At 43.4% G+C, this 18,597-nt stretch overlaps 1 protein-coding gene across 2 annotated transcripts; it reads left to right on the top strand.

Moving 5' to 3' along the window:
* Positions 1–36: 36 nt before the first annotated feature.
* Positions 37–10,362, top strand: RB195_000917 (uncharacterized protein; the record flags this gene model as incomplete). Of its 2 annotated transcripts, XM_064197475.1 has the most annotated exons (6): positions 37–102; positions 5,936–6,132; positions 6,190–6,304; positions 8,760–8,893; positions 9,513–9,651; positions 10,192–10,362. In XM_064197475.1, 6 exons carry the CDS (start codon positions 37–39, stop codon positions 10,360–10,362), a joined length of 822 nt encoding a protein of 273 aa, XP_064053356.1. The 2 variants fall into 2 exon arrangements, with proteins under 2 accessions (XP_064053356.1, XP_064053357.1); XM_064197476.1 differs by lacking the exons at positions 37–102; positions 5,936–6,132; positions 6,190–6,304 and having other exon boundaries at positions 8,799–8,893.
* Between the last annotated feature and the right edge of the window lie 8,235 nt (positions 10,363–18,597).

Here is an 18,597-nt window from a genome sequence, read left to right as displayed (position 1 = left end):
TTGAGAAGGTGACGTCGTCTCATCTCGATCAGTCCGATGACGTCATACTTGATCTTCTTGGCTTACATCATCAGATCTTCGATGGCCGCTTTCGATGCAAGCGTACGTGCGTTATAAGTACGTATCACCATCCTAGTCCTTTTCCGTTTCGGTAGCATACATGACTCCTGCAACCCCGTCCCACCTGACGCTACCGTATCAGGCTTTAATCCAGAATCAGGAGACTCTTTTCTATTACTGTGTTTTGTGTAAAATTTTAAAACCCATGGGCAGGTTGCAAGCCTCTAGCCCCATGAGTTTCTGGGAGAACTTCCGTTCTCCCGGAGAGGATATGTGGAGTTTATTTGTTGGAGGCGACTCCTAACCGCCTCCCTTGCACCTCCCAGTAATTAATCACTTAATTGCAGGCTTTTGGCAGGACCGGAGTGCAGGATACAAGGATGTCATGAGTCAGTTCTGGCTCAGCAGAAACAGGGAGTCCATCTCCTGAATCCACCTGCGTCTCTGGGCAGGCACAAGGTCCCTTTTGGTCCGCGATTAGCCCCCTATCCGCCACCCGGGGACGCACCACGTAGCCTCGCGACTAACCGGCTGTGATCCCTCTAGTGAGGGAGATCCGTGGTCATAACATCATGGGGCTACAAATTGCCTATAAATTGCAAAGTGATGATGATGTGTCGCCATATGAGTAGTTGTGCCAGTATTTATATACTGTAAAAGTGCATAGGCTCCATAAAGTGCGAAAATACGCGCACATTCAAATACAGCTCTGTTAAATTGGCTTCAACGACAACGTGACGAACGCAAGGGACCCGAAGAACTCACGGCTCTACAAATAGTCGTATTCCACGGTCCTCGCTAATTCATACTGCCAAGAAAACAGAAAAGAACAGAAATCACTTGTTTTATTGGAACCTCTCTTTACTTTCCACAACAAGGATTACTGAACATAAAAAGACATTTTGATCATCAAATCTATAATACTTTAAGGATATATAATGAGAGCCTACTACGGAATTCGAAAGTGTCTGAAGCAGCCATATCTCAAAAGAAAGTCGGGTCAATTCTATGTTGGGTTATGACAACGTCAGTATATCACAAAACACGGGTGAGTCCAATAAAGAAAACGTTCTTAGAACTCATAAACAGCCGAAGGTGCATCCAAACGGTGGACGAAATATCATAGAGAGGATTTAATCACTTCTACCCTCTACAACATTTTTAGGATCATATAAAACTCACAAAGTTCACAAAAGTAGTGAGATAATTAAATTTCTATAGTTAAAGATCACTGTATCCAAATGGTGGTTAATGTGCTGTGCAAGAGTTGGCCTCTCACCATGCAAAACCTACGCAGCGAGCAGGGTTCGAACCTACGCGGGCAATGCCCATTGGATTTCAAGTCCAACTCCTTAACCACTCGGACATCGCTGCTCGAGAGGAAATCTGGATTACTGTATCCAAATGGTGGTTATTGTGCTGTGAAGTTTGAGGATAGCTGTAGGGAAGAAGAAAAGGGTTGACATCCCACTGTGCAAAACCTCCGCAGCGAGCAGGGTTCGAACCTACGCGGGCAATGCCCATTGGATTTCAAGTCCAACTCCTTAACCACTCGGACATCGCTGCTCGAGAGGAAATCTGGATTACTGTATCCAAATGGTGGTTAATATTGTGTGAAAGTTGAGGATAGCTGTAGGGAAGAAGGAATGGGTTGACATCCCACTGTGCAAAACCTCCGCAGCGAGCAGGGTTCGAACCTACGCGGGCAATGCCCATTGGATTTCAAGTCCAACTCCTTAACCACTCGGACATCGCTGCTCGAGAGGAAATCTGGATTACTGTATCCAAATGGTGGTTAATATTGTGTGAAAGTTGAGGATAGCTGTAGGGAAGAAGGAATGGGTTGACATCCCACTGTGCAAAACCTCCGCAGCGAGCAGGGTTCGAACCTACGCGGGCAATGCCCATTGGATTTCAAGTCCAACTCCTTAACCACTCGGACATCGCTGCTCGAGAGGAAACCTGGATTACTGTATCCAAATGGTGGTTAATATTGCGTGAAAGTTGAGGATAGCTGTAGGGAAGAAGGAATTGGTTGACCTCCCACTGTGCAAAACCTCCGCAGCGAGCAGGGTTCGAACCTACGCGGGCAATGCCCATTGGATTTCAAGTCCAACTCCTTAACCACTCGGACATCGCTGCTCGAGAGGAAATCTGGATTACTGTATCCAAATGGTGGTTATTGTGCTGAGAAAGTTTGAGGATAAAACCTCCGCAGGAAGGTTCGAACTACGCGGGCAATCCCATTGGATTTCAAGTCCAACTCCTAACCACTCGACATCGCTGCTCGAGAGGAAATCTGTTATCCAAATGGTGGTTAATATTGTGTGAAAGTTGAGGATAGCTGTAGGGAAGAAGGAATTGGTTGACATCCCACTGTGCAAAACCTCCGCAGCGAGCAGGGTTCGAACCTACGCGGGCAATGCCCATTGGATTTCAAGTCCAACTCCTTAACCACTCGGACATCGCTGCTCGAGAGGAAATCCAAATGGATTGAAGAGACTGTAGGAAAAAAAAAAAAGGTTTAAATCCCACTTTGCAAAACCTCCGCAGCGAGCAGGGTTCGAACCTACGCGGGCAATGCCCATTGGATTTCAAGTCCAACTCCTTAACCACTCGGACATCGCTGCTAGAGGAAATTTGGATTACTGTATCCAAATGGTGGTTAACGTGCTGTGAAGTTTGAGGATAGCTGTAGGGAAGAAGGAAAGGGTTGACATCCCACTGTGCAAAACCTCCGCAGCGAGCAGGGTTCGAACCTACGCGGGCAATGCCCATTGGATTTCAAGTCCAACTCCTTAACCACTCGGACATCGCTGCTCGAGAGGAAATTTGGATTACTGTATCCAAATGGTGGTTATCGTGCTGTGAAGTTTGAGGATAGCTGTAGGGAAGAAGGAAAGGGTTGACATCCCACTGTGCAAAACCTCCGCAGCGAGCAGGGTTCGAACCTACGCGGGCAATGCCCATTGGATTTCAAGTCCAACTCCTTAACCACTCGGACATCGCTGCTCGAGAGGAAATCTGGATTACTGTATCCAAATGGTGGTTAATATTGTGTGAAAGTTGAGGATAGCTGTAGGGAAGAAGGAATGGGTTGACATCCCACTGTGCAAAACCTCCGCAGCGAGCAGGGTTCGAACCTACGCGGGCAATGCCCATTGGATTTCAAGTCCAACTCCTTAACCACTCGGACATCGCTGCTCGAGAGCAAATCTGGATTACTGTATCCAAATGGTGGTTATTGTGCTGTGAAGTTTGAGGATAGTTGCAGGGAAGAAGGAGTGGGTTGACATCCCACTGTGCAAAACCTCCGCAGCGAGCAGGGTTCGAACCTACGCGGGCAATGCCCATTGGATTTCAAGTCCAACTCCTTAACCACTCGGACATCGCTGCTCGAGAGGAAATCTGGATTACTGTATCCAAATGGTGGTTATTGTGCTGTGAAGTTTGAGGATAGCTGTAGGGAAGAAGGAAAGGGTTTGACATCCCACTGTGCAAAACCTCCGCAGCGAGCAGGGTTCGAACCTACGCGGGCAATGCCCATTGGATTTCAAGTCCAACTCCTTAACCACTCGGACATCGCTGCTCGAGAGGAAATAAACTGGATTACTGTATCCAAATGGTGGTTATTGTGCTGTGAAGTTTGAGGATAGTTGCAGGGAAGAAGGAGTGGGTTGACATCCCACTGTGCAAAACCTCCGCAGCGAGCAGGGTTCGAACCTACGCGGGCAATGCCCATTGGATTTCAAGTCCAACTCCTTAACCACTCGGACATCGCTGCTCGAGAGCAAATCTGGATTACTGTATCCAAATGGTGGTTATTGTGCTGTGAAGTTTGAGGATAGTTGCAGGGAAGAAGGAGTGGGTTGACATCCCACTGTGCAAAACCTCCGCAGCGAGCAGGGTTCGAACCTACGCGGGCAATGCCCATTGGATTTCAAGTCCAACTCCTTAACCACTCGGACATCGCTGCTCGAGAGGAAATCTGGATTACTGTATCCAAAAATGGTGGTTATCGTGCGTGAAGGATAGCTGTAGGGAAGAAGAAGGTTGACATCCCACTGTGCAAAACCTCCGCAGGAGCATTTTTTAACCTACCCGGCAAACCCCCTTTTTTTTTTTTTTTACTCTTTTAACCCCCCGGAAATTCCTTCTCGAGAGGAAATTTTGATTACTGTATCCAAATGGTGGTTATTGTGCTGTGAAGTTTGAGGATAGTTGCAGGGAAGAAGGAGTGGGTTGACATCCCACTGTGCAAAACCTCCGCAGCGAGCAGGGTTCGAACCAGCGAACCTACGCGGGCAATGCCCATTGGATTTCAAGTCCAACTCCTTAACCACTCGGACATCGCTGCTCGAGAGGAAATCTGGATTACTGTATCCAAATGGTGGTTAATTTGCTGTGAAAGTTGAGGATAGTTGCAGGGAAGAAGGAATGGGTTGACATCCCACTGTGCAAAACCTCCGCAGCGAGCAGGGTTCGAACCTACGCGGGCAATGCCCATTGGATTTCAAGTCCAACTCCTTAACCACTCGGACATCGCTGCTCGAGAGGAAATCTGGATTACTGTATCCAAATGGTGGTTAATATTGTGTGAAAGTTGAGGATAGCTGTAGGGAAGAAGGAATGGGTTGACATCCCACTGTGCAAAACCTCCGCAGCGAGCAGGGTTCGAACCTACGCGGGCAATGCCCATTGGATTTCAAGTCCAACTCCTTAACCACTCGGACATCGCTGCTCGAGAGGAAATCTGGATTACTGTATCCAAATGGTGGTTAATATTGTGTGAAAGTTGAGGATAGCTGTAGGGAAGAAGGAATGGGTTGACATCCCACTGTGCAAAACCTCCGCAGCGAGCAGGGTTCGAACCTACGCGGGCAATGCCCATTGGATTTCAAGTCCAACTCCTTAACCACTCGGACATCGCTGCTCGAGAGGAAATCTGGATTACTGTATCCAAATGGTGGTTAATATTGTGTGAAAGTTGAGGATAGCTGTAGGGAAGAAGGAATGGGTTGACATCCCACTGTGCAAAACCTCCGCAGCGAGCAGGGTTCGAACCTACGCGGGCAATGCCCATTGGATTTCAAGTCCAACTCCTTAACCACTCGGACATCGCTGCTCGAGAGGAAACCTGGATTACTGTATCCAAATGGTGGTTATCGTGCTGTGAAGTTTGAGGATAGCTGTAGGGAAGAAGGAAAGGGTTGACATCCCACTGTGCAAAACCTCCGCAGCGAGCAGGGTTCGAACCTACGCGGGCAATGCCCATTGGATTTCAAGTCCAACTCCTTAACCACTCGGACATCGCTGCTCGAGAGGAAATCTGGATTACTGTATCCAAATGGTGGTTAATATTGTGTGAAAGTTGAGGATAGCTGTAGGGAAGAAGGAATGGGTTGACATCCCACTGTGCAAAATCGCAGGCAATGCCCATTGGATTCCAACCATTTTTTGAACCGTTTTCACCATTAGCCGAGTGACGTATTCGGTGTAGGGGTGCACTGATGCGTGGTGCGGGTCGAGAATAGAGCCTGTCTACGTCTTGATTACTTGGGAACTTCTTGGATAGCATTGTGAGAATGGAAAGGAAATGAATATGTTTTGTTTCATATGATCAGCAAGGATTCAGCGTTAATTACTCCTTTGATATTAGTGGCATTAATTGCAACCTACAAATAATGTTTTGAGCAAAAACTCTCTTTGTTAATTGTTTACCTTTTTGACGAAGAAGAGGAAGTGTAACAAATAGTACTTCTTGCTTTTATCATCAGATCCAGCAGCACTGCAGTTTAATTCCTTGCCATTTCAATTTCAAAAAAAAAAATGTTCTACCGTTTTGGTGATTTTGTAAGCAATATTTCATATTCAGGTTCCCGCCATCAATTCTACATGGCTTCAACGTTGTGATGCATCGCATTTCCTCACAAACAATGGCCGTTTCCTGAATGCTTTTACACCGTACCACACAATATTCTGGGGGTTACCCGATAGTTACTTCAAACTTTTCTGGAAAACTCGTCTTGCGCTTTACTATGTGTACACAAACATCTCGTCACATTACGACTGGTAAGCATCTCAGTACATCGCAAGATGCCACGTCGTTCTGCATGTGATGTGCTACAGGTACTACAAGGCAGACGACGACACTTACGTCATCATGGAGAATCTGAGAGCATACCTGGCCACGTTCGACCCCAATGAACCGCATTATATTGGATTTAGAGTGAAGAGGAGAATGGTAAAGATGTGTTTAAAGTTACCCCATGTAAATTTGTGCTCATCGTGAAGTGAAAAAAAAGACTGCAGACCGTACAACAAGTGCTAAATGTAGCGGAGCACGTAATCTATCCCCAGTCCAAGCAGATCAACACGTGAGGGCTTAGAGATAGTAATAAAATGGTTCAAAGTGCTTTGTTGGGTATTCAGGTAACTATTTCTCTGAAAGCGCAGCAAAAATATCTGCAGCGCCGTCAAGACATAACATTTCGAAATGTGTCCAGAAACGCAATTTTGCCTGCTTCTTTTTTGAATACGAAACATTATCAGAAGATCTGTGCTGCTGCCTTTGTCTAGTTTTATTCACTGGGAAGTTGTTTAAGAAAAGTATCGATATAGTATTGAGTATTAGGAAAAATGCAAGTACAAACAGCATCGCATCGTCCTTAAGTACTCTTCACTTCTTCATCCAATGTGTTTTTTCCCGAACTTTGTTTTTTTTTTCTTTTTTAATTTTAACTCTTTTCTTCAAGGTCTTTGATCAAAACTTTTTGTTCGGTTTCTATGACTATGAAGGTAACATTTAGATATTACATTCCTCCTTTACCGTCACCAGGTCTCTGTCACATTCTTTGACATTCTGGCAGAACATGATTTAAGTTAAGCGGAACTTTCCCAATACCGTTGGTGCATCGATTCATCTAGCCGTCCCAGACCATGTTCCATCAAAGTGGTTAAGAATGCATCTTAAAGGCATCACTCCACGATTCTGAGGTGGTACGGATTTCAGGTGGAATAGTCGTATACGGCATAGTAGATTATGGAGAGGGGGTAATTCCGTCCATTTCTTCCTAATTACCGTAAAAAGATGGAAGATGCCGCGCGTGCACAGCACTAATGCGCTCCAACCGAATTCCATGTTGAAAATGGGGCGCCGGAACGCCCGAAGCCGTATCTTACAGGCCGTTTTTTTACAGCAATTAGGAAGAAACGGACGAGATCATTCCTCTCTTCATAAACTACGATCCCGTATACGAATACTCCACCTGAAATCCGTACCACCTCAGATTCGTGGGGTGATGCCTTTAAGGAGGTTCGCTTCATGAAGGGCTGGCTCTGCCATCGCTGAGCCCACCTGTTAATGTATCCAGTTCTCGACAAAAAAAATCATGTACGTAATTTATATCCATCGGATGTTTCTTCTCTCGCTATTTCACGTGCATTTTCTCTTCCTTTTGATACTGTTACAAATTCGAAACCACAGTGCATCATTTACCTTTGTTCTCGAAAAAAAACGAGATTCTTCGAGATTTGAAAAGTATGTACGTCTCGGAAGGCATTCACGAATAATGTTGGCGCTTTTGAAATAACGCATAAATAAGAGACGGAAGAAAGAGATGAAAGCTGAGTGTATGAATGGGAAATGCTCGAGAAAAGGACATTCTGCGTCTTTCTATTCGAATAGACTTCTAAAGTTGCTAAAAATTTCATCTAAATATTCTCCGTCTGTGTTCCTCATTGATAAAGGAGAAGTGAGGGAAGCTGATTTGTCAAAGCTTGTTAGCGACTCCTCAAACAAATCGCAATGTCTCAGATTTTTGTACCAATTTTTTGACGCCGTAAACGTTCCACTACTCCACTCCCCTACACTCGTGATTCATGTCGTTTTGACCCGACTATAGTTGGGTCAAAAGGACCTGAAGATTGGTGCATTTGCGGAAGTGTCTGGAAGATGCGGCTTCGAGTGTCACGGGCCGCTATTTTCTACAACGAGTTCGATTGGAGCGCGCCAACTTTGTGCACACGCCGCACCTTCCGAGCGGTTTTTTACGGCAATTAGGAAGAAATGGTGGAATCACTCTTTTCCCCATAATCTACGATCCCGTATAAGTACAACCTACCTGAAACCCGTACCACCCCAGATTCGTGGGGTGATGCCTTTAAGTTCAAAGGTCGTTAACGGATAATACAGGAGTGCCTCTTCACATTTCATCGCCGCTGAAGGGGGTACTGCAAATCAGGCAAATGTTTGTCCAGATTCCTTTCTTACTTTCACCTTTTTTCCTTCAAATTCTTTATTATCCCTTCCGAAGTCACAAATATGTACTTCTTATATTAAACTTACTTACTTCCATAAACATATGATAATGTACATTTAATGGTCCAAACGAGAAGAAATTGTCTGCATTGCTAGTATGTAAGCATAACATTAGCATTGTTCAAAAACTGCTTATTTCCTTCTCCCCTTCCTTACTGTTGGAGTCTTTCCTGTAAACGGTTTTCAAGAAAAACCTCAGCAGCGAACAATTTTGGTGCGGAACACCTTTGCTAAAGATCTTCTATTATTTGTGATTAGAAATTAATTCCTTTTTAAAAGTAGTGTTGGGCTACTCATTCAGCTCAATAGTTACCTGGAATTTGCGAATGATAATTCTTCTAGTTACCTTAGTATTCATTTTCCAAAATTGTTTCTTAAGCCAAAACATGGATACAATGCCGGTGGGAGCGGTTACGCAATGAGTCGTGCGGCAATGAAGATTTTCGTTGAGGAATTGTTTCATCAGAAATCACTCTGCCCCTATCATGAATGGGAAGATCTCGCAGTGGCCAGGTATGTTTTTTTTATAGACGATCTCCAAGTACGTTGAGAGCAAAAATTCCAATGTTAAGTTCTACCGTACACCTCCTCACTTCTCTATAGTCGGGTCAAAACAACATGAAGGACGGTGCAGTTGCGTAGGTGGCTGCGCTCGAAGCGCTGGAGCGTAGCGGTTCGGATCGTGGGAGGACCATTGCTGGAACCATACATAGCTGCAGTTCGCCGTAGTCACACCTCGATTCCATCCGCTTTCTCCATTGCGTCGTTTCGAACGCTCACGCTTACGCAACTGCACCAAGTTTCGTCTCGTTATGACCTTAGCTGCTGTCGCCATTTTGCCTTATTTGATACATTCCCGAAATACGGCTGAACGTACCTAAGCATGTTTTGATTTTCTTCTTGTTCTAGAGATTGTTTGGAAGTATCGTATCTCCAATTTTTGATACCGTAAACATTTGACTACAAACGTGTGCAAGAATTCAGCCCAGATAGGGAGAAAACAAGAATAAAAACAAGCTGCCATGGGGTCTTTAAATACGAGTGCAGTAATAGTCACTAGATACCAAATCCTAAGTAATATTTTATTGAGCCTTTTTTGAACTGGGGAGGTGACTATCGTATGTCGTTTAAGGTGTCTGGCAAATGCAGGAATCTATCCCACAGACAGCCGTGACGAACTGCATCGACAACGTTTTCTACCCTGGACACCTGAGCAACACTATAACGCTGATCTCACTAAGTCTTTTTTAATGGACCCTATCGAACACTGGGTTGGAGACTTTGCTCGTTACTTGCTCCCTTTTCCTTTTTTTTCCCATTGTCTCTTCTTAACGGCACCATACCACAAATCTGAGGTGGTGCGGATTTCAAGTGGAGTATCCGTACACGGGGTCGTAGATTATGGAGACGAGGGTAGTTCCGCTCATCTCTCCCTGTATCATTGCAGACAGTCGCCTCCAGAATACTGTTTTGTACGACGCCATCTATTGCAACGCTCCACCCCTTGCGCCGCCTCTGCCTGCGATTCGTCGAAAATCAATTCGGACTGCCCGATAGGGTTTAGGGGACACTACGCGTGCAAGGGTGGCGCGCTGCAATAGAAGGCATAAAAAACAGCATTCAGGGGTCGGCTGCTGCAGTGATTCAGGGAGAGATGAGCGGAACAGCCCCGGTCTCCATTATCTACGACCCCGTATACGGATACTCCACCTGAAATCCGTACCACCCCAGACTCGTGGTATGCTGCCCTTAATGATCAGTAAAAGACTGTACTTTTGTTTCTTCTCTTGGCTATTATATTCTCTTTCAAGGGACCAGCCATATTTCATGAGAATCTAATCAGCATGCACCATTTGGTACCCCAAGAAATCCGACTGATCGACGGACTGCTTTACGGGGTTGCGAAAGGAATCTGGAATCGCACCACAGAAATCGTGGAAGAAACACTGAAACCACCGCCGGAATTGAAGACGTCGCAATGAGCATGCTTCAGACCTCTATAAGCTCCATTTACACGCGTTACTGTAGGGTAACGCATATCAGTGAGTGAGTACGGACCTCTTTTGTTTATTCTGTCGTGTGTGCTGTTTTTTCAGTTTTCGAATTAATGCGAAAACATCTTTATATGCCGTTTTTACATATGTTCTAGGATTTTATAGCATTCATTATTTGCTACTACTTAAAAATGTTCTTTTAAGAGATAATAGATATGAGGTTAGCTTTTTGAAGCATTTTTCTTGTACTTTGACCATGTCAGTGATTTAGTAATGTAAAAGTGTATGCATGTCACTTAACTGTTCACTAAAGGCAGCACACCACGAAATTGATTTTCCATGAAAAATACGACTATTTATGTAGATATCACGATTATGAGTGGGATCACGGTCAATTCTCCCTAATTGTCCTGAAAACAGTGGCCTCGTCGATCGAATTTTCCAACGAAACTACTATCAACTTGCATTCAACGCATGCTAGCACAGATATACACCCAATGTCAAGCGTGTGTTGAGAATTTCTCAAAAATGAGCCGTAAGAGGGCTGCCGGAGAAAGAGGGGGTCGTAAGGTTTGTCAGCAGAAAAGAAAAAGACGAGAGGATTGTCGATTTCAAATAAATTCATATTAAGGGATGCAAAATGTTAGAAAAATAGATGGCAAGAAGTTTTTTTAAAAGGTTTTGCTGGTATAATTTCAAGATCTCAGATTTTTGGTATCGCGCCAAACCCTGTATGACTTCAAACGAAGTCCAATAACTCAGCTCGCTGCTTATGAAAGCAAATTCGGTTTGAATTGTGTTGTAGAGGAAGATTTTTGCCATCACAATTCATTTTTACTTCCTCTCATATGATTTTCGTTCTTTAAAAAAGTAGTTGAGAAAAATACTAAATTTCCCAACTTTTTCTCAACTAGCTTTCGAAAAAATCAGAGAGTTCCTGAAAAAGATGTGTTAACCCTTTTGTAGAACAGATTTTCCTTCACAGAAAACAGCCACCTTTTTTTCCTTCCGTTTCTTCTGTAGTCCGTTATTCATATTTATTTTAAGCTACCAAAGTCCGATCAGTCCAGCAGTTTTTTTTTGAGCAGTGCTCTAAAAACAATTTCAGAGAAACTGCGGATAAAATATTCGTCTCAGTGACTTTTTTTCGATTTTGCAGAAGATTCCGGCGGGGATCGAACTATTCCTCTTCCGTAATCGCTCTCAATGGGTAAAATTGTGTATAGAAAGTAGAAAATAGTGAGAAAATACTTTTTAGAATGTGATCTGCGTCGGTATTAGTTGTTTTTTCTACTTTGCAGAAATGAAAAAATTCCGGCGGGTATCGAACTCTCAACCGCTCATCTCCATCATCGATGAGTAAATTTGTTTGTAATTAGTAGGAGATAGTGTGAAAATGGTTTTAAAAGGTGTTCTCCGCCGTTACCAACTGTTTTTTTTTCATTTTTTTCCATTTCACAGAAATAATGGTTCCTGCACTGATCGAAATTCTGAGCTCGGTTTCGAAACCTCGACCTTGTGGCTACAACGGACCTCTGACCAATTTCGCCACAGCCCCCACCCTTTTGTATTATATTATTTGGTTTATTTATTAAGCGTCTAATTAGTTCCTCTATTTCTGTTTATTAGAATTAATTTTTCATTGCTGTATGAGCGGCTGTACTAGAAAGAATGGAAAAGAAGGGGTTGTTTTTTGGAGGGCCTTCTATGCAAAGAGTCGTTATCAGGAGGGTTTTCTCTCAACTACACGCTTGACCCTGCGTACAACTTTGTGTGGCACGATACTAGTTGTCTCGTAGGGAAGTCGGACCACACATGCCGTTTTCCCATTGTTCAGGACACCCAGAAGGACTTGAGCATGATCACGCTCATAGTCGTGATCTACTGCATTAGACTACTACACCCTTTATCCTACCCTCTTGTGGAGAGATCCTAACATCGTCAATTTTGTGACGTGCTGCCTTTAAGTGAACAATGGTGGTGAAGACTAGGTGGAAACTAGTCCAAAACCAATTAGTTGATGGCTAAATTCCTTCCTATATTTTGATTGCTTGTACAGAACTTAGTACTGATAGTTTCTCATCTCGCTCTTAATAGGTTGCTTATTGCTGTTGATAGAAATAAATCGAGTCAAATCAAAACCCACATTTAGCTCTAGTCATCAGACTAAAAATTCCACCTAAAAATGTTTGAATTGAACTGAACATCCACTGCTCTCAAAACAAAGGATTGAAAGTGAATGGGGGTGGAGTAGATGGTTAGATATGTTTGTGTATTCTTCAAATCACAATATTTTCAGCTTAAAATTTTCAGCATTGAGGAACTTCGCTACTATATGTAGTATAAAGTTCATTTATATATACGTTTTTGACTCGCTCTGTGAATTAAACTGATTTTTTGTGTTTTTACTGTACTCAACAGGCAGATAGCGACACATGAGTTTTGTTCCGAACTTCCGCGACTTAGAGAGTGTGAGCATTTAGTTGGGATATACAATTTTTTGTGGGAGCGGTATACCTGGTCAATTTTATTATACCATGTTTTTATATTTCCCAAACAAAACAACCGATACGAATTTATCGACCCCGACGATAATTCGGTAATCATTGCAAACAAAACTTAAACGTAGAGAAGTGAAAAGCCCAGCAGCAACTTCCTCTTCCTTATAGATTGATATAAACCTAGGGGTAAAGCTAAAAGAATATTGTGATCGCGTATTAAGAGGTCCACTTTTTCCAGCCCGAAGCAAAAAGCACCACAACACTTACCTCGAGTTGAGTATTTTCCACGAAAAGTTTAGCACACCCCATAGTATTACTCCCCGCTAACATTAGAAGGAGTCTGTTCAAAAAAGAGGATATCTCTTTTGTATTTCTTTGTGCAACACTGATCAAGATACCAGAGAAAGGAGGAAGAGAAATACGAAAAAAAAAAGAAAAGATGTGGAATCGACCAACTTGAGCTTCATCGATGACCAAAACATTAACAGGGACACACTAGGTAGTACATTCCTGACGTCTTCGATGGGATTCGCGCCCTCCGAGAAGACGCTGAAACGGTGGTAGAAATACTGATGATTGAACTGATGAACTGATGAAATCAGCAGCGGAGAGGAACATTAGGGGAAGAAGTGTAAGACATGGTTCTTTTGTTCATGGAGATTCAAAGTATAATGAAAAGATCCAGTCGCAGGGTGTACCTAAACGAAATCTTCGTCGGGATTAATATCCGAGAGTAAGAAAAGCAACCATCGGGAGCGCTGAAAAACAAAGCACAAACTATGCCCACTAGTCTGAGCAAATAAAAAGGGCAAATGATAAAATGTTAAACAGATTGGTAGTATTGAAACTTCTTAAAAGTCTTCCTCCGTTTGAGGTTCGTGAGACGACAAAGATTGGTTGAAAATAAAAATATTGACGAAAAGATACCTGGCGATATCATAATTCTACTCCACAAGCAGTTATCCGTCACGGAAACCAAAAACTACCTAGGGATATCTTTGCTGCAAGGTCTAGGAGCGGATCGTCCGTATCTACTTATCAAACGCCGCGGAGAAACCACCCGTGATTGCCAATGGTATGTAATAATAAAGAAACTTACGCATTGATGATTACGGCTGATGTCACGAGGAAAGCACTAAAATCTTTCTTTGTCTTTGAAAGTAGGCCTCTTTGCTTTCTTTTGGATAGAAGTACTGGGGGAAACTGTGAAGGAACGTGGTGCTGACGATCATTTCAGGCGAAACATAATGTTTCGCAGAATATGGAAAGCGGATGGATGAATTATATGCGAGCAACAGCGGAAGATCGAACAGGATGAGCTCAGGTATGTCCAAGGACGGCTCAAGTCGGCGAAGACAAGCCGCGTTGGACCCTAAAATTCGTCCGGTCTTTAAGCCAAAAGTAAGTCAAGACACTTTTGCAGTTCTGCATCTATGAGGCTGTTTAGAAGTTTTCCAAAAAACTGCCTTCTCTTTGAAGTTGCGCTTCTTTCATTCCGCCGCTATAACTTAAATACTCGAAGTTAAAGGCATCAACCACCACGAATCTGAGGTTATACTGATTTCAGGTGGAGTACTCTTATAAGGGATAGTAGATTATGAAGAGGAAGGTGATTCCGTCCATTTCTTCCTAATTGCCGTAAAAACGGCCCGGAAGGTACGGCTTCAGGTGTTCTGGCGCACTATTTTCCACAGGGAGTTTGACTGGAGCGCGCCAGCCTTGTGCGGCGCCGCATCTTCCGGGCCGTTTTTTACGCCCATCAGCAAGAAATGGACGGAATCACCCACCTCTCCATAGTCACCGATCCCGTATACAAATACTCCACCTGAAATCTGCTACCACCTCAGATTCATGGGGTGATGCCTTTAAACGTGCTGTATCGGAGTGACGGGTTACGTCGTGAGTGGAGGCGAGCCAACGGCGAGATCAAAAGCTCGTCACAGCTTTTCTCATGCTTTCCGTTGCGTATCGCTATCGATTCTATGTGAAAGCATCAATATAATGTAAATAAGACTGGCTTAGCCAAATCCTTTTTCCTTTAGTTTTGCTGTTTTTTTTCCTCCCATGGCGTCCTTAACAATTTAGTTTCAAGGTATTAAGTCCCGCTTCCTTTTTATGTGATTGCTGATTGTCAACATCGTAAGACCAGGTAAATCCCTTACCGCCAGTTTAAAGGCAGCATACAACGAGTCTGACGTGGCGAGGAAATCTGCAAGAAAAGCTAGAGATGGAATTGCAGATTGCGGGATCTCGGGAGGTTCCGCTCACCCAAATCATCTGTCTCCCTAATCGTCCTAAAAAAGCGGCGTGAGAGCCGCCCTAGTTTCTATGAAGGACGTTAGAATGCTCCTCTACGTATACGTTCTGGTCTCCTCGACAACTTACTCATAGGTTTCACTTTTAGAAGCAGTCGAGAAGAACTAATAAGATCTGGACAGCTGGATGCGGTGCATGTACAGGAGTTGAGCGTTGCAACTGAAACGACGTGTAAAAAGAGTCCTTCACGCCGTTTTTTGCTACGATTAGGGAGAGATGAGCGGAACCACGCCTGAGCCCTTAGTCCGCGACCCCCTATGAGATTTCCTTAGACGAAATCCACACCATGTCAGATTCCTGGGGTGATGTCTTATAACAGCTCCAGTTTAAAGTAAGTCTGAATCAACTTCTGTCACTATGCATCTTTCTTTCTCGTTCGATCCAAACTATTCATCGTAAGAGCTGCTACGAGGAAGACGGTGTGGACGGAGGTTTAGCAAGACGCAGCGCAAGAAAAGCGGCGAGGCTGCTGTGGAGGAGCACACTTTTTGAAAACTGTTGAAATCAACTTTGAAATAGTTTAAACGTTTTTGAAGGATGAGTGCATTGCGATCACAAACGAGCTATCCCCACATCAAGACCTATGCGGGTTTTGATCTACGGGGCAGGCCGTGAGGTCCCTACATAAAACCCTTGTGACTCGTAGTTGTGGTGCGTGGTGGTCTGTTGCGTTACCAAGTCTAGTTAATGAGGTAATTACTAGCCAATGTGTTGCTGTTTGAGTTTGCTTACCGTTTGGGTGCTTTCTGTAGGGTGATGAGGCGCTTGAGGTGATAAATCACTAATGGCTTTGAGTTTTCCAGGCTCTGACCAAGGCGATAACGCCGAAACGTTAGCCGTTGTTTAATAAAGACGATCAATACCAATCTTGGCTACAGCTCAAGGAAATCAATTAAAACTAAGTTTAAAGGTTATTTTACCTTTTGCGTCATCGTTCGGAGACTTTACGATACTGCGAAAGATATACGATTTTCCAAGAACTGACATCTGAAGTGTGTGTCATCCAATGGAAGAAAAATTCAATGTATCGTGTTATTCGTTTGTCGTTTTCACTCACGAATAGGGAGCATGAGATTAATTACTCGCTTTGATTTACAAATCATATCTGACTGTTGTACTCATCACCAACCAAGTTTGTCGCCTTCATCCACAGAGTCATAATGAACCGTGGAAAGAACATTTTGCTTCACTCTCTTCCATTTCAACGGTACCTTCCATATAATTAACCACTTGTATTTTATGCTGGAAAATCTGGCGCTAGTAGGAAAATAGTAATGAAAAGATGTCAAAAGCGAAAATGATGCATTCATTTTGAAAACGAGAAACGAGAAAACGACTTCTCAAAAAAAAAATTGAAGAAATGGTCTCATGGGATCATGTGAGCAATGGGTACCTCCCGCATCTTTAATTGATTAAGTTTCCTTCTGTTGGTAGAATGTCTCCTCAAAAATTCCCTTTCGTAGGAACCAGATTTCTTTTCCCCATTTTTAAGTACGGTCGCAGCGTTTTTTTTTCTAAATTTTGCTGCTTCTAAATTCTAAGCATAATAAGGGGTAGAGCTAACGAAAGCGGCTTGCTACAGCAAACTAATCCACCCTGCACACAAATACTAGGAAAAGAAGGGCAAGGAACTGTCAAAAACAAAGAGAAGAGGGCTACGTTGATCTTGTCGTGTGCGGTGGAGCTAGCCCAGTGTTTCTCTCCACTGAGTACGTATCCCTTTTGAAGATTGCTTTCTAGAGAACAGCGAGTTCCATATGGAGGAAGGAAAAGTGCATGGTGTTGATCAATCCCCATAGGGATGCGCCCACGCGTTAGACTTCAATTTAGAATTGATCGTGGTTTAGGATAGCTCTAGAATAACTTGCGGTGGGTGGCCGAAGTATCAAGTCAGTGTTTTATCCCCCCAGACAAGTCTGACACCAATTTAGGAAATGAAGGGATTGCATGGCGCCAGGGCGGTCTTCAACCACCGAACGATCATCCAGTCACAGTAGAACCTCTTAGCGACTTTTTACACCCACCCACATAGACCAGCCAAAAGATTTTGCTCATGCTACTGTCACAACTTTTTCCAGATATGCAGCATGTTCCACGCAGTGTAACGTGAGGACTGCAGAATGGCAAAGCTTTGAGAAAAGACGTTTTACATGAAAATGATAAACGTTTACGAATTTCCGGGAATTTCAAAGTCTCACAGAGTTAAGGTGGTTACTGTAGTGCGTTAAGGGCATCACCCAACGAATCTGGGGTGATGCGGGTTTCACGTGAATTGTGCTTACACGGAGTCGTAGATTATGGAGAGAAGGGTGATTCTATCCATTTCTTCCTAATTGCGGTAAAAAACAGCCCGGAAGATACGACTTCGAGCGCTCCTGCGCGCAATTTTCTAGAGCGAGTACGATTGGAGCGCACCACCTTTGTGCATGCGCCGCATCTTCCGAGCGGTTTTTTTTACTGCAATTAGGAAGAAATAGATTGAATCACCCTCGTCTCCATAATCTACAACCCCGTATAGGAACTCTCCACCTGAAATCCGCACCATCCCAGATTCGTGGGGTGATGCCTTTAATCGTATACTTTATGATGTCGCATGCAACATTCAGTTGACCGTCTCAGTGAAATATAGCCTAAACTACTTGATGTGGTTGTTTCTTTTTACCACGCTATTTTCAGAACAATTCTAGGTAAGAGAAAGCAAGAAAAAAACAAGTTTCTCGTGAACTCCTGAGGTGTAGGAAGGCGACACACATTCTGTCAAAATACATGCAGTTGTCGCTATTCACTGGAAATCAAGTATGACTTCAAAGAAAAGCATCGAAATCAAGTGAACCTACCATAATATAAACAAAAGAAATTACTCATCGTTGAACTTTCAACTAGACAGCATTCGCCGAGAAACTATCAAAATTAAAAAAAACTGGAAATTCTTGATAATTTCATTCTCTCTGCCTATTTACATCATTACATAGTATTTGAATCCATCAACAATTGCGAATCACACAATTATCACAGAATCAGTGTTCACTAGAATCGAATTGACACGAGTAGAGAACTAATATAGCTCAAATGCAAATGTCCGTAGTGAACGCAAAAAAACACATTTTCACTCTATCTGAATAGCTGAAACTAGCTTCGGAAGGAGCTTATCAAACAGTAACGGGACCCACATCAGGAAGGAATCTACAGTATACGACTAGTGTGTACCGTAATCGAGAATATCTCCTCTTTCTTTCCAGAGCCGGATGACACGTGACCATTGTATTGAAACTATGCACACAAGAACTTTGACTAGTCACCTCAATCTAATTCTTAATGAGTTATGGTTTGCGTTTAATACGGACTTAAAGATCATGATAGAACATTGATGAAAACCAGTGGTAAGCATGAATTTCACATATACCGT

This window comes from Necator americanus, chromosome IV (assembly GCF_031761385.1).
Source record: "Necator americanus strain Aroian chromosome IV, whole genome shotgun sequence".
NCBI lineage: Eukaryota > Metazoa > Nematoda > Chromadorea > Rhabditida > Ancylostomatidae > Necator > Necator americanus.
This window is presented reverse-complemented; position numbering and strand designations above follow the sequence as displayed.